Source organism: Ornithorhynchus anatinus, chromosome X2, assembly GCF_004115215.2.
Source record: "Ornithorhynchus anatinus isolate Pmale09 chromosome X2, mOrnAna1.pri.v4, whole genome shotgun sequence".
NCBI lineage: Eukaryota > Metazoa > Chordata > Mammalia > Monotremata > Ornithorhynchidae > Ornithorhynchus > Ornithorhynchus anatinus.
Window position 1 is genome coordinate 17,042,981 of NC_041750.1, and position 12,059 is coordinate 17,055,039.

A 12,059-nucleotide genomic window follows, 5' to 3' on the forward strand; every position below is an offset into this window, starting at 1 on the left:
CCTGTCTGCATCTCACACACAATATGTATACATATATATATATATATATATATATATATATATATATACACACACATAGCTATATAGTACTCGATGAGACGGCTCACCAAATCTCCCGTTCCGGAAAGAACTCATATTGTAGCACTCACCCACCTGCAAACTACATGCGTGCGCATGAGTCATTTCCTGTGACCCTTGCAGCATACTCATCTCAACAAGCTCCTGTGGTCAGAGACATTCCACTAACGGTGCTCTACCAAAACCGCAGACTGAAGACACACGTTAGGGCAGAACTGGATGCACCTTGTATATCATTCTAATGAAACTCATAACTCATCCTGAATTGTTCCAGAGCAACTTTCAGTTTTTCCCTCCCTTATTTTTTCCTATTTTCTCTCTCTCCCGAAACTCTACCTTTTTCTATAGATTTTCATTACCGCTGGCGCTAGCATTTACTGAACAACAGGAAACAAAGTCACACCCATGTACAAGTCTCCATCCTTGCATTAAGAGTCAGCTTGCAATTCTGTGATTCATTGTGAAGAGCCAAAGACTTCACTTCCCAGGTGCCTATGCATCCCTTCCCTATCAATGTCAATCACATTTACTGAGCGCTTACAGTGTGCAAAGCACTGTACTCGGCGCTTGGGAGAGGACAATACAACAGAATTGGTAAAACGTGTTCCACGCCCACAAGGAGGGGTCTGAAACACTCCCTCCACTGCGCCCGCGTGTGTGCAATATGGCATCCGACGCTCTGTTGAAGTGTGAAGCCCCTTCAAAATGCAAGGCTCAAGGCAACCTAGAGTCGAGCGAATTGAGGCGGTTGCCCCGAGCCTCACATTCGACAAAACGTCAGGTGCCACGTTCCTCACACATCCCTACGGGGCAGGGTAGAGGGAATCTGTCAAGCCCGTCCTTGTGGGCAGGGGACATGGTTAAAAGACTTTCAAAGTAGACTCTTCCAGCATAGTGAAAACAGGGCCAATATTCCAAACACTGAAAAAAATTCTCGTCCACTTCCTGAGAGGATAGAAGAGTGCAATAAAGGGAAATCTGCCCCCTGGTAAGGCATTTCTTCTCTTTAACAACTACAGTCAAACCCACGATAAGGTGCCAAGGATATATTGCTCCTCTTTAAAGATGCTCGAGTAGTAAAATGGCAATAAATCTCAGTACTGTCATCTCGTGATAAACAGCTTGAATCACTCGGCCCCAACTGCCAAGAGAGCTTTGGATTTTGAACTTGAGCTTCAACCAAAGAACAACATTAATGCCTTTAAAAGTCATTTCACGCTCTGGTTAAACTCTTGGGTGCATAACGACGTAAGGAGAACCTGGAAGCCCGTGAGCCGACAGCTCCGACGAAGGCCCGTTTGACAGTAGTCACGGTAACACCGCTCTACAGCTATTACTGCTGACTGGAACTACATGTCACTTCGGGATGGCATTTCTCTAATGGACAGGGCTTACATTTCAACCCAATTAACATTACCGCACGGCTTCGTGCTCGTCAGAAAGTTTCCCCGGAGACTATCTGGGAAAAGTATTTGCTAGGAGAGAAAGTCACTGTCCACAGACACTGAGATGGATGGAAGAGGACAAAAATGGAAGGGCTAGGATACTTTTGATGGCTTTAACTAGGACCAATTTTCAACTTGATCTCTAAGGCCTTTCGCTAGAAAGGAAACCAGACTCATCTGCCAGCACTGCAGAATCCCTCTCCCCAGCAGAACTCCCTGAACAGGTTTGACTTCTTGCCTGTGACAGGGGGCTACTGTGACACTAAGAGGGAGCATTAAGGAAAGGGGATCAAGAGAGGGAGTCTGGGGCCTCCAGCTTTAACACCAAAGACAGGAGGTCAGGACGGAATCCCTGCAGCCTACCGCCACCTTGACAGCCCTCCGATCGCCTGGTGGCAGTGGGAGTTGGCTTCAAAAATGCCACACCTCCCTACAACTCCCGCCCCCCCGCCCAGGTAACTTCAAGTAAAAGCAGACCAACAAGTCCACCTCCAACCGCAACTGACGGCACCAATGGAAGACAACGTTAGAAGCCCAGAGTCGCCGGGGGGGGGGGGTGGGGGAGGGTGGCGGGGCTTGGCTTTCACCCCCAAGTCCCACCATTCTCTGCCACCTGCTTAATTCCCTGGACTCGGCCAGGCCCACCCCTCAGCTTGGCCCAGCTGTCCAGGGGAGGGGGGGGTATCTCTGCTCCAGCCTGGGAGCATCACTTCCAGCAGACAATGATGTTGGGGTCATTCTCCAGCCGCTCATCTAGTTCTCGGTAGCTCATTCCTGGGGAAGAGGCACATAGTGGCTGTGAGTTGAGCAGTCAGCTGGGGCGGCCGATCCCCGGTGGTGCCGTAAGCACACATCTTTCTCCCTCCCCCGAGACGCCCAGTTCTTCATGCCCACGCTTTCTGAGGCTGGCGTCCCTCACCCCCGCCCGTGTTCACGCTTGGCAGTACGGCTCCCACAACGCCTCTCCCCCCTCCCTACCCCCACCCCCTCTGCCTCCAGTCACACCCGTTTTGCAGCAGATCTCATCGTAGCTGTGGCAACCCGTGTAGAGACGGGCCGGGTGGCTCCTCTCCTCCTGCATAATCTTCACCGGGTACTTCTGCAGCCTCCGCATCAGATTCTTCATCAGCCCAAACTGGATCAGTTTCCTGGGCGGGGTGTGAGTGGAGGGAAAGCGGCAAAGGTAGGGATTTTTCCACCATAGCAGAGCAGCTCCCCGGGGCACGTCTCCCCTCGGCTGGAAGCTCGTTAAAGGCAGGGAACGGATCCGCTAATTCTGTTGTACAGTACTCTCCCGTGCACTTAATACAGTGCTCTGTACACAGTAAGCACTCAGTAAATACCACCGATAGATCTGGCTCTGGCCATCCTCCCCAGCGAGCCCTGACAAAGTCCCTGCTTCCCAGCAGTGGTGAGGGTAACATCTCCTTGGGAAAGGGAACAGATCTATTACAGCCTGCCCCTGGGCTGGGGGAAGATGGGGCCAATATCGGCAACTAGAGACCAGTAGCTGGGGGCGTATTTCACTACCACCAATGTTTTATCTTTGTCTCTAGCTGTACCTCCCCGCCACCAGCCTCACCGGTCCCCAAATCTGCCTTCTCCATTCCCAGGACATGTTAAAACCCTTGCTCCACAACTTCCCTACCCTCAGAAAGAACCGGGACTGGGGCGAGGCGGGGGGAAGAGGGGGGGTGCAGGCTTGTGTCTAACCTCTCGTCCACGTGCTGCAGCTGTTGGGTGTAGCGGGAAATGAGGTCACGCACAGTGGTACCAGGGCTGAGCCCGCAGTACAGCTGGAAGACATCTCGCAGACTGGCACGCTTGTGTCCTGTGGGAAGTCACAAGGGGGCCAGGTAACTTCCAGGGTAGCCAAGCTGGGAACCCTGGGGAGGAAAGTGGCTGTTCGCCAGTTTCTTGATGCTGTGTGCAAAGGAACAGGAGGGTTCTCCTTGCAGGGGTAGTCCCCAACCCCGCAGCTTCTACTCAACTTCTTGCTGCCCTCCCCAGATCACTTCCTGAGCCAAAGGAAAGATTGTTGGGAGCCACCGGAACTCGCTGCTCCCTACCTTGCTTGGTGACGTATGCCAGACACTCCTCCTGGAGGATCTTGTCATCCACTAGGTCCTGGACCTTGGGGGTGGGGCAGTATACGTTGGAGTACTGGAGAGGGGGAAAGCAGGGGAGGAAGGGAAAAAGGGTGTTCAGAGCTAAGGTTCGCATTCCACAGGAAACTGAGCCGACAACTTCAATCCCACAGAGAATTGGACCACACAACAACCGTTGTCCTTGGGATGGTGGCGGCTGAGAAAGGAGCAAAATGGACTGTGGTTACCCACACCTGGAATACAACACTGTCAGAGGCGATTCGACTCTGGAAATTTCCATCTCCAGGTTCCCTGAGCCCCAAGGCATCAGGGCCACTTCAATCTGCCATCACCAATAAGAAGCCGAATCGGGAGGCTCAAAGGTAATCGGGACCAGGGTCCTTGCTTTTGCTTTGCTCACCTGCAATATGGACACCAACGTCACCACACCGTAGTACCTGCAGGAGACACCACCCCACTCAGCAAGCCAACTCTGGACAGCCCAGTGGACACCCCAACCCTCCTCAGCTCCTCCAGCCCATCCCACTCAGGATCTTGCCTGGGTTCTCAGAAGTCCCAGAGAAGCCTTCTGGGTACATTTCCCTTTTCAAGAAGGAGCTTCTCTCTACACTATCTGTGAGTGCACAGGGAGTAAGGAAAGGAGCCAGCAGAGAGGGAAGGAGGGCTGGCCCAGGGGAGGGGTGGGGAGGAGGAGGTGAGGCTTCTAGGGAAGAACTCAAGGCAAATCTGAAAGTGGCCTTTTAAAGAGCTTAGATCCCGGGGCAGCGGCAGAGCCCGAGTGCTGCTGCATCCTCCTCCCCCGATCCGATCTCCCCCACTCACAGTAAATTCTGGATGGCAATCCGCACCAGGTTGAGCTCCACGTCGGCCTCAGCTGAGATCTTCTGGATATGCCGGAAGCCGTCAATGTACGGCAGGATCTGAGAAAGGCAGGGGGGCGGGGAGTCAGTCCCCTAAATCGCTCGCTGGGGGACCACCAGGGGCAGCCCTGCTGAAAGAGCTCAGTCTGGGACATGGTCTCAGATGGGGAGGTCCCCAGCTTGGTACTGGTTTGGATGGGAAGAAAAAATGGAGATATGAAGAGCCAGTTTCCTCACCGGGTCCCCCGATGGAAAAGCGGGGAGAGGGGCACACCTGTTGAGTGGTGAGGTCCCACTGAGAGTTGAAAAAGTCATCTTTGTCCTTGGTGAAGACAGGCACATCATACTCCTGGGCGATTGGGGGGTCGGGCCGCTGTTCAATCACCTTCAGGTGGATAGTGTTCGACTCATCTGCGGGGGAGAGAGGGGAGGAAGGAGAAACATCAGACTCCTCCCATCCTCCTTGGGCTCGGCAGCAAAGCAAAGCGCTCACAGCTGAACCTAGCTTGTCCTGCTCTTCCGGATGGCCAGATGAGAGGCAGCGGTACCCAGACCCTAATTCTCCCGCCCTGCCCCCCAGAACTGGAACCTTATCAGCAGGGGGAGTCCCAGTACCGATTGGCAAGGTGCACTTTCCAGTGGCATTTAACTCTTCCAGTAAGATGGTCATGATGGGGATCAGCTTCTGCTTGCTTTCTTCTGTGGAGATGAAACTGCTTTCCAGCTAGAGGGAAGAGGGAGACAGCTGGTGAGCTGCCCTCTCTGCTCAATCAGTTGATTGACGGTATTTATCGAGGGCTTACTGTGCGCAGAGCGCCCACCTAAGTGCTTGGGAGAATGCAATACTACAAGTAGACGTGATCCCTGTCTTCGAGGAGCTTCCAATCTAATGGGGGAGAAAGACACTAAAAGGAATTACAGGCAGGAGAAGCAAGAGAGTATAAGGATATGTACATAAGTGCTGCAGGGAAGGGGTGCTTAGGGGGTACAGGCTTAAGGGCATAAGAGAGGTTAGTCAGGGAAGGCTTCCTGGAGAAGGTATGATTTTTAGTAGGGCTTGGATGAATGGAAGACTGGTGGTCTGGCAGACATGAAGGGGAGGAAGGGTCAGGCCAGGGTGCGGGAGGGGAGAGGAGGCTGAGCAAGGGATAGAGCAAGAGAGTGCGAGAGCGAGCGAGAGGGATTGAAGCATTAAGTAGGATGTGTTAGAGAAGCGAAATGTGTGAGCTGAGTTGTAGTGGGAGTGGAGTACGGATTAGTAATGGGGAATAATGCTGACAAAGTCTTAAAACTGACAGCGAGGAATTTCTGTTTGAAGCGAAGATGGACGGACAAGCATCGGAGGATTTTCAGGAGTGGGGAGACGTGCGCCCAGTGATTTTTCCCCTGCCCTTCTCTGATGATCCCTGTGGCCCAGGCCCCTCTTCCTTCTCAGACATGAGGAGCTACCCCAAAACTATGACTTGGTGAGGGGGAGGGGGGGAGTTTTTCTGCAGAGAAAGGCACTGAGCCCTGCTTGACCTCCAGAGTGGTGAGGTAACCAGCCAGCTTCTTGACAATGGGCTCCAGAGCACAGGTCTTGGCGCGGGCATCACAGACAAATCCCAGGTTAAAGAGCAGGGCATTACGGCTGTACTTCTTGTGCTCAATGCACACTGGGCAGCCAATCAGCTTCTTCTCCATTGCCGTCCTGCAAGGGAGGGGTATCAGAACCAAAACTACCTCATGAGTGCTGAGCACTGTACTGGGTGTTCAGAGGAAACATGCAACTAATATAATCCCTGTCCTCAAGGTAGGAGGAAAGTTGACCAATATGTTGCAGTTAGAAGGGTGAGCCTAGCCAATGTCGGGGCTAGGCTCGCTAGCTCCAACGCTCCACCTGCTTTAAGTAGACAGAGCTGGGCAGCTTTGGCAGAAAGGGACAAAGAGGGAGGAGGGCAACCTCGTGAGGAAAAAGTCTTCCTGCGGTGCCTCACTCGGGAAGGGAATGGGATCTGGGCCAGAGGTGCGATGTTTCTTGACTTCTTCCCTTCTATCCCGGCTCTGCCACTTGTCTGCTGTGTGACCCTGGGCAAGTCACTTTACTGTGCCTCAGTTACCTCATCTGTAAAATGGGGATTAAGTCTGTGAGCCCCATGTGGGACAGGGACTCTGTCCAACCCGATGTGCTTGTATCCACTCCAGCACCTAGTACCGTGCCTGGCACATAAGCGCTTGGATATCACAATTATTATTATTGTTCCCTCTTTCACAGCCCGGGCCAGACCTCAAAACCTGAACATGGACTTGTAATGCCCATCCCACTGAAGCTTGGGCAGTACCAAGTTCGACATCCTCTGCCCCCGACATCTCTCTCCGGGTCCCTCTGAGGGCACGGAGCCCAGGGAGGTGGAAACCCCAGGGCAGGCAGCTCCTGGGACGTCAGCAAGGATGTTCAGCCAAAGTCTAGGATTCTCTCCCCGGGACTGGGATGTCTTGAGGGAGGTCTCCTGGGCTTTCACTGCTTCAGACAACGCATGCCACCAATCAATCAGCACTTAGACTCACACAGTGATGAGCTTGTTCTGTAGTTCAGGTTTGGTGATAATATACACCTGCACGGTGTCAAACAGCTCCCGAGAAATGAAGTCCTCTGGGACCTGTGATGACCAAGAAAATGCTCAATTACTGCTCTTGTCAGACTTAGGAAGCCTGAAGGGGAAATCTCACTTTCTGGGCTTTTCTTAGGGCAAAGGCCCAGAAGGGCTGAGAAGGTGGATGAATAAGGGGAAAAATCTGTAGGTTGGAGAAGGGGACCCAGTAGTAGTGACAGCACAGTAAAACCTGTAGATTGTATGCTAACGTGTTCCCAAAGCCTTAGTCATCATTTGGAAAAACCTACACTGTACTGTTCAATTATCACTGATGAGAAGTTACATGCAGACAGCTCTGTTGCAATCCCTCATTTCTGATTTACCCATTTCTTCAGTTCCCACCTCCAGCTCTGCCCGTGACCTTCCTTCTGGTCTTTTATATCCCTTGTTCCTTCAGCCCTGAGTACTAAAATAATAATAATAATAATAATGTTGGTATTTGGTATAAAATGAGATTAAGGGATGAGAAAGTGATGTGAAAAAAATAAATACCCTACAGATTCAAGGGATTACCATAAATAACAACAACAATAATAATAATTCCCTCCCAGGCATCCCATCCCACTTCCAACCTGGTATGTGATTTTGGGGCCCAGAGTGGGGTGGAACTCGCTGAAGAAGATGCATTCGATCCTGCTGCTGCTCCCCATGCTCACCGAGGAAGACGACTACAAGGAGACTCCGGCGATCTGCTGAGAAGGAGAAAAACGAGACAGTGTCCAAGGCTCTGGTGGGGTGAGGGGTGAGAGAAGGAGAACTAGCCCATCAATGGCTGCTTGAAAGGGCCATTCTTTCATTCGATCGTATTTATTGAGCGCTCACTGTGTGTAAAGCGCTGTATTAAGTGCTCAGGAGAGCCCTATACAACATTAAGCCGATATATTCCCCGCTTACAGCGAACTTACAGTCTAAAGTGTGGGAGACGGACATTACTAGAAATACATGACAGATACATACCTAAGTGCTGTGGGGCTGGGGGATGAATAAAGGGACCGAGTCGGGGCGACGCAGAAGGGAGTGGGAGAAGAGGAAAGGGGGGGGGGCGCTAGTCAGGGAAGGCCCCTTGGAGGAGGTGTGCCTTCAATAAAGCTTTAAAGGGGGGCGGGAGCGTCCCAGGCAAGAGCCAGCAAGGATCAGTCCCCACTCCCTCCCTCAGTTCTATCTTTCCCTCTCAGAATCGGTCATTTTCAAATCCCCACTCCCCAGAGGATCCCTCTGCCCACCCGAACTTCTAGAGAGCGCCAGCCCCGGGGACGTCGCCCAGCGGGTCGGGACCCGAGGCCTCGGGTTCCCAAAGCCCTCTCTTGGGCGAAAAAGCACACACCAAAAGACGTCCTCCGCTCTTGGCCGCCTTTAACTCCCATCCCCCTCGTGCTCCTACAACTTCTGGTGAGGGATGACCTCTCGTTCCCCTTCGATCCGGATCCCACCGCCTCCGCTTGGCTCACCTGGGCCACCTGATCCAGGGCAGCAGGCGTAGCACCTCCTCCCCAACCCGCCGCACCTGCGCAGTGCTAACAGCTCCCTTCCTCCATTCCGCCCCCGCCCCGGCCAAATCGGGCCGGCGCCTGCGCACGCCGACTCCAAAGCTAGTCCCGGCGACCTGCGGACGAGGACGTGGCACCCGGAAGTTAGCGGTCTCCCCCGCTACGGCGGCGCTCCCGAGTCGCTTCCCGCAAGAAGGGCCTCCGGGAGCGGCGTCGTTCGGTGAGTTTAAAGCCCCGGGAGAAGAGGGTGCGCGGGGGGATCGGAGGGCGAGGCGATTTTCCTGGGGAACTGTAATTCCCACAGTGCCCCGCGCCGCCTCGCCGCCTCTCTGGGGCGGTGGCGGCGCGGTGCACGCTGGGCCTTGTAGTCTTTCCGGCTCGGGCCCGGCCGTCGCGCACCGGGCCGTGCCAACCTCTCCCGAACCCGGGAGGCGAGGCGGGAGAGCGGGACCGCGGCCCCGGGGAGGTCCTCAGTTCAGTGTCTCCGGTTTTGGGTTTTTTTCCTCCGGGGTATATTTAAGCCTTAAGCGCTCAGCCTTCGTCCCCGAATCTCTCCCTCTTCGGTCAGTCCCGGCGAGAGTGGTGACGCCTCTTCCGTAAGGGACCTCCGCCCGGGCGGAGAGGAGCCGGCCGGCGGGCCCCAGGACCCGTCCCTTGGCGGCCTCCCCCGGCCATGACGCTGACTATGGAGACGGAATCGCGCATCTACCGCGCCTTGCGGACCGCCTCGGGAGCCTCGGCCCATCTCGTGGCTGTGGGCTTCACGATTTTCGTGGCTGTACTGGCCCGACCCGGCTCCAGTAAGTGGGGAACGGGGAAGGGGTAGTCGTTCCCTCCCCGGAACGGGGCCGGGAGCTGCGGTGAGAACGGTCTGCGTCGGGCACCTGCCCGCGAGGGGTCGGTAGGGCCCGAGTTCTTCTCCCAATTCCGCCTTGGGGGCAGCCAAGATCCTCTCGCCACTCAGCAGCACTAGCTGGTGGACGGTGGTCTCGGCGCCTCGGTTTCCCCCTCCCCCAGGGGGAAGAGGATAGCCTACAGCCGCCCTCCGGGTGGCCACGAAGGTCAACGGGGAGTGGGTGAGAGGACTCTGGGGACAAAGTGCCCAGCGATTACCATCTCTCTGCTGGACTGTGACCCAGGAGAGGGCCCGTGGGCGGGAGGGGCAAAGGAGCAGTTGGGAATGGCAGGCAAGTCTTTGGGATGGGGTGGCCCGGTTCAGGAACGGTCCACTGAAATTTTTCCCATTCTGAGGTGTGCATGTGTGTGTCTGGGGGCTCCTGGGAGAGTTGTGAGGCTTGGGAGTGAATTGTAAAGACCTGGGAATATCTGGGCCTACAAAATCGGCCTTGATGGCAGACCTCGCAGCCTATTTCGGCCCCGTCCCAGGCTGCCGGGCTTAAGCGACAGTGCCCTTTCCCGATCTCCGCTTGACCGAAGCGCCGCACCTCTGGCTGGGCCGTCTCAATCCCGGCCGTTGTCTTGGGGCCAGGGTTGGAACACGACCCCCCGCCCCAGGTAAGAGAAGCAAGTACATTTCCGAATCCCCCTCCCCATCTTACCACCACTGCCAGAGGATCCCCATGCTTACTCCCTCATCAGGCTGCGATGGTTTCCCAGGTTGTCCTTCCTCTTGTTTCAGGCCTGTTCTCCTGGCACCCTGTCCTCATGTCTCTGGCTGTAAGTAAACCTGTCTCCTTGCCTACCCGCCAGCCCTTCAGTCCAGGAGTGGGTGGATGCTTCTCAGAAGCATGACCTAGAACGGCAGGGCCACCACTGCTGCTGTCACCCCATGGTTTGGTGACCTGCCCCCCCCCCCCCCCGAGAGGATGGGGGAAATCAGGAGCCTTGGCCCCTGAGGGAGAAAGGGCAGGGAGGAGCCTTGTGGGTGAAGCATCCCAGAGACTGAGAAATCCCTCACCGGTTAAGGTTGGTCTCATGCTCTCCTCTTCTGTCTCACCAGTTCTCCTTCCTGATGACCGAGGCTCTGCTGGTCTTCTCCCCGGAGAGCTCTCTGCTGCGCTCGCTCTCCCGCAAGGGCCGGGCCCGCTGCCACTGGGTGCTGCAGCTGCTGGCCCTGCTGTGTGCCCTGCTAGGCTTTGGGCTCATCGTCTACAACAAGGAGGTGCACGGCAAGACCCACCTGAGCACCTGGCACGGGCGGATGGGACTCCTGACCGTGTTGTGGGCTGGACTGCAGTGCACGGGGGGTCTAGCTCTGCTCTATCCCAAGCTGCTGCCACGCTGGCCCTTGGCTAAGCTGAAGCTCTATCATGCAACCTCGGGCCTGGTTGGTTACCTTCTGGGCAGCACCAGCCTGTTGTTGGGCATGTGCTCCCTCTGGTTTACCACTACGATTCCAGGCAAGGGCTGGTACCTTGCTGTCCTCTGCCCCATCCTCACCAGCCTGGTCATCATGAACCAAGTGAGCAACGCCTATCTTTACCGCAAGAGGATCCAGCCCTGAGGCCGGCACCTCTGAGCTGGAAGGAGGATCCCTTGAGCACCCCCCCCCCCCCCCCCCCCCCTGCTGGCTTCCATCTGGGCCTCTCTCAGCCTGAAAGGTCTCGGGAGGGTGGAGCTCTAGCCTCAGGGAGGATAGGAATCCTAGTGCTCCCGGGACCACCTGAAGCTCTTGCTTTTCTCGATTGGCCTAATGAACTGACTGCTCAGGGACTCGGTGCTGTTGTCTTTGGGTGAGGGAGGGCCAGAAGCCCTGTGTGCAGCAAAGGAGGCTACATGATTCCCTCTCTTTTGCGAAGGAGAATACATGACTCCGTCTCTGTGCCACACACAGAGGCTCCTATTCTCTTTCTCCCCCCTCCCCCCACACCTCCTCATTTCCCAGGTAGGGAAGGAAGAAGAAAAACTGTGGGTGTGTACATGTTTGTGTGAACAGGTTGATAGCTGGCCAAGGAACTCCAGCTTCTTATCTTTTATACTCATCAGTGTTTCCAGAAATTGCAAAAATGAAGACTGTAGGTTGGAGCAGTGAAGGAGCAGCCCACCCGGCCACAGCCCCTGGCGTGGGCTTTCCTCTTGCTGAAGCTGTTGGGGTGAGAAAAGGGAGCGTTGGCCCAAGGCTGAAAGCACTCAGCTCGTCCCACCAGGCTCTAGGACTGGGGCTGGTTGCCACGGCCTGCTCTGCTAGAATTGGCGGTAGGCTGGGTTGCCTGCCAACCGACCAGATCCTGTTAAGAACAGGCCTGCCATCTGGCCGGGGGTCTTCGCTAGGCTACTAGCCGAGCCTCCTCCCCATTCACCCCAAGATTGCGTTCGTCAAGAGGATGGGGGCATACTTGGGGGTGGGGGAACCGGTGAGCCTCTTCCAGCCTCTCAGGAGGGACGGAGAACGCCGTGCTCAATAAATACAATTGCGTGAATGAATCGAGCATTGTGAGGGATGAAATTGTGTTCAACCGCCTATAAATTCTGACAGTTTGTCTTTGCA

The 12,059-nt window shown here is 55.2% G+C and overlaps 2 protein-coding genes across 7 annotated transcripts; one reads left to right on the top strand and one right to left on the bottom strand.

Annotated features, from left to right (window-relative positions):
- Window positions 1-2,080: 2,080 nt before the first annotated feature.
- On the bottom strand, window positions 2,081-10,611 carry NPRL2 (NPR2 like, GATOR1 complex subunit). 6 transcript variants are annotated; one of them, XM_029052453.1, is made up of 14 exons: window positions 10,530-10,597; window positions 10,200-10,364; window positions 8,573-8,727; window positions 7,697-7,816; window positions 7,039-7,130; window positions 6,013-6,181; window positions 5,107-5,215; window positions 4,766-4,902; window positions 4,454-4,551; window positions 4,032-4,068; window positions 3,593-3,686; window positions 3,237-3,354; window positions 2,529-2,671; window positions 2,081-2,297 (listed from the first exon to the last, which is right to left on the bottom strand). In XM_029052453.1, the coding sequence occupies exons 4-14, from the start codon at window positions 7,772-7,774 to the stop codon at window positions 2,230-2,232; spliced, it is 1,143 nt and encodes a 380-aa protein (XP_028908286.1). In that variant the 5' UTR covers window positions 7,775-7,816; window positions 8,573-8,727; window positions 10,200-10,364; window positions 10,530-10,597; the 3' UTR covers window positions 2,081-2,229. The 6 variants fall into 6 exon arrangements, with proteins under 6 accessions (XP_028908286.1, XP_028908287.1, XP_016082119.2 ...); XM_029052454.1 differs by lacking the exon at window positions 10,200-10,364 and having other exon boundaries at window positions 10,530-10,611; XM_016226633.2 differs by lacking the exons at window positions 10,200-10,364; window positions 10,530-10,597 and having other exon boundaries at window positions 7,697-7,813; window positions 8,573-8,776.
- LOC100088798 (cytochrome b561 domain-containing protein 2) lies at window positions 8,741-12,059 on the top strand. Its single transcript, XM_007663362.3, has 4 exons — window positions 8,741-8,831; window positions 9,180-9,411; window positions 10,251-10,288; window positions 10,572-12,059. Exons 2-4 carry the CDS (start codon window positions 9,285-9,287, stop codon window positions 11,073-11,075), a joined length of 669 nt encoding a protein of 222 aa, XP_007661552.1. The 5' UTR covers window positions 8,741-8,831; window positions 9,180-9,284; the 3' UTR covers window positions 11,076-12,059.

Coding starts and splice junctions, on each gene's coding strand:
- NPRL2 (XM_029052454.1), bottom strand. CDS start 7,774: ATGGGGAGCAGCAGCAGGATCGAATGCATCTTCTTCAGCGAGTTCCAC. Junction 4,069..4,453: donor ATTGCCATCCAGAATTTACT/GTGAGTGGGGGA, acceptor TGTCTCCTGCAG/GTACTACGGTGTGGTGACGT. Junction 2,672..3,236: donor CTGCAGCACGTGGACGAGAG/GTTAGACACAAG, acceptor CACCCCGCCCAG/GAAACTGATCCAGTTTGGGC.
- LOC100088798 (XM_007663362.3), top strand. CDS start 9,285: ATGACGCTGACTATGGAGACGGAATCGCGCATCTACCGCGCCTTGCGG. Junction 9,412..10,250: donor ACTGGCCCGACCCGGCTCCA/GTAAGTGGGGAA, acceptor CTCTTGTTTCAG/GCCTGTTCTCCTGGCACCCT. Junction 10,289..10,571: donor CTGTCCTCATGTCTCTGGCT/GTAAGTAAACCT, acceptor CTGTCTCACCAG/TTCTCCTTCCTGATGACCGA.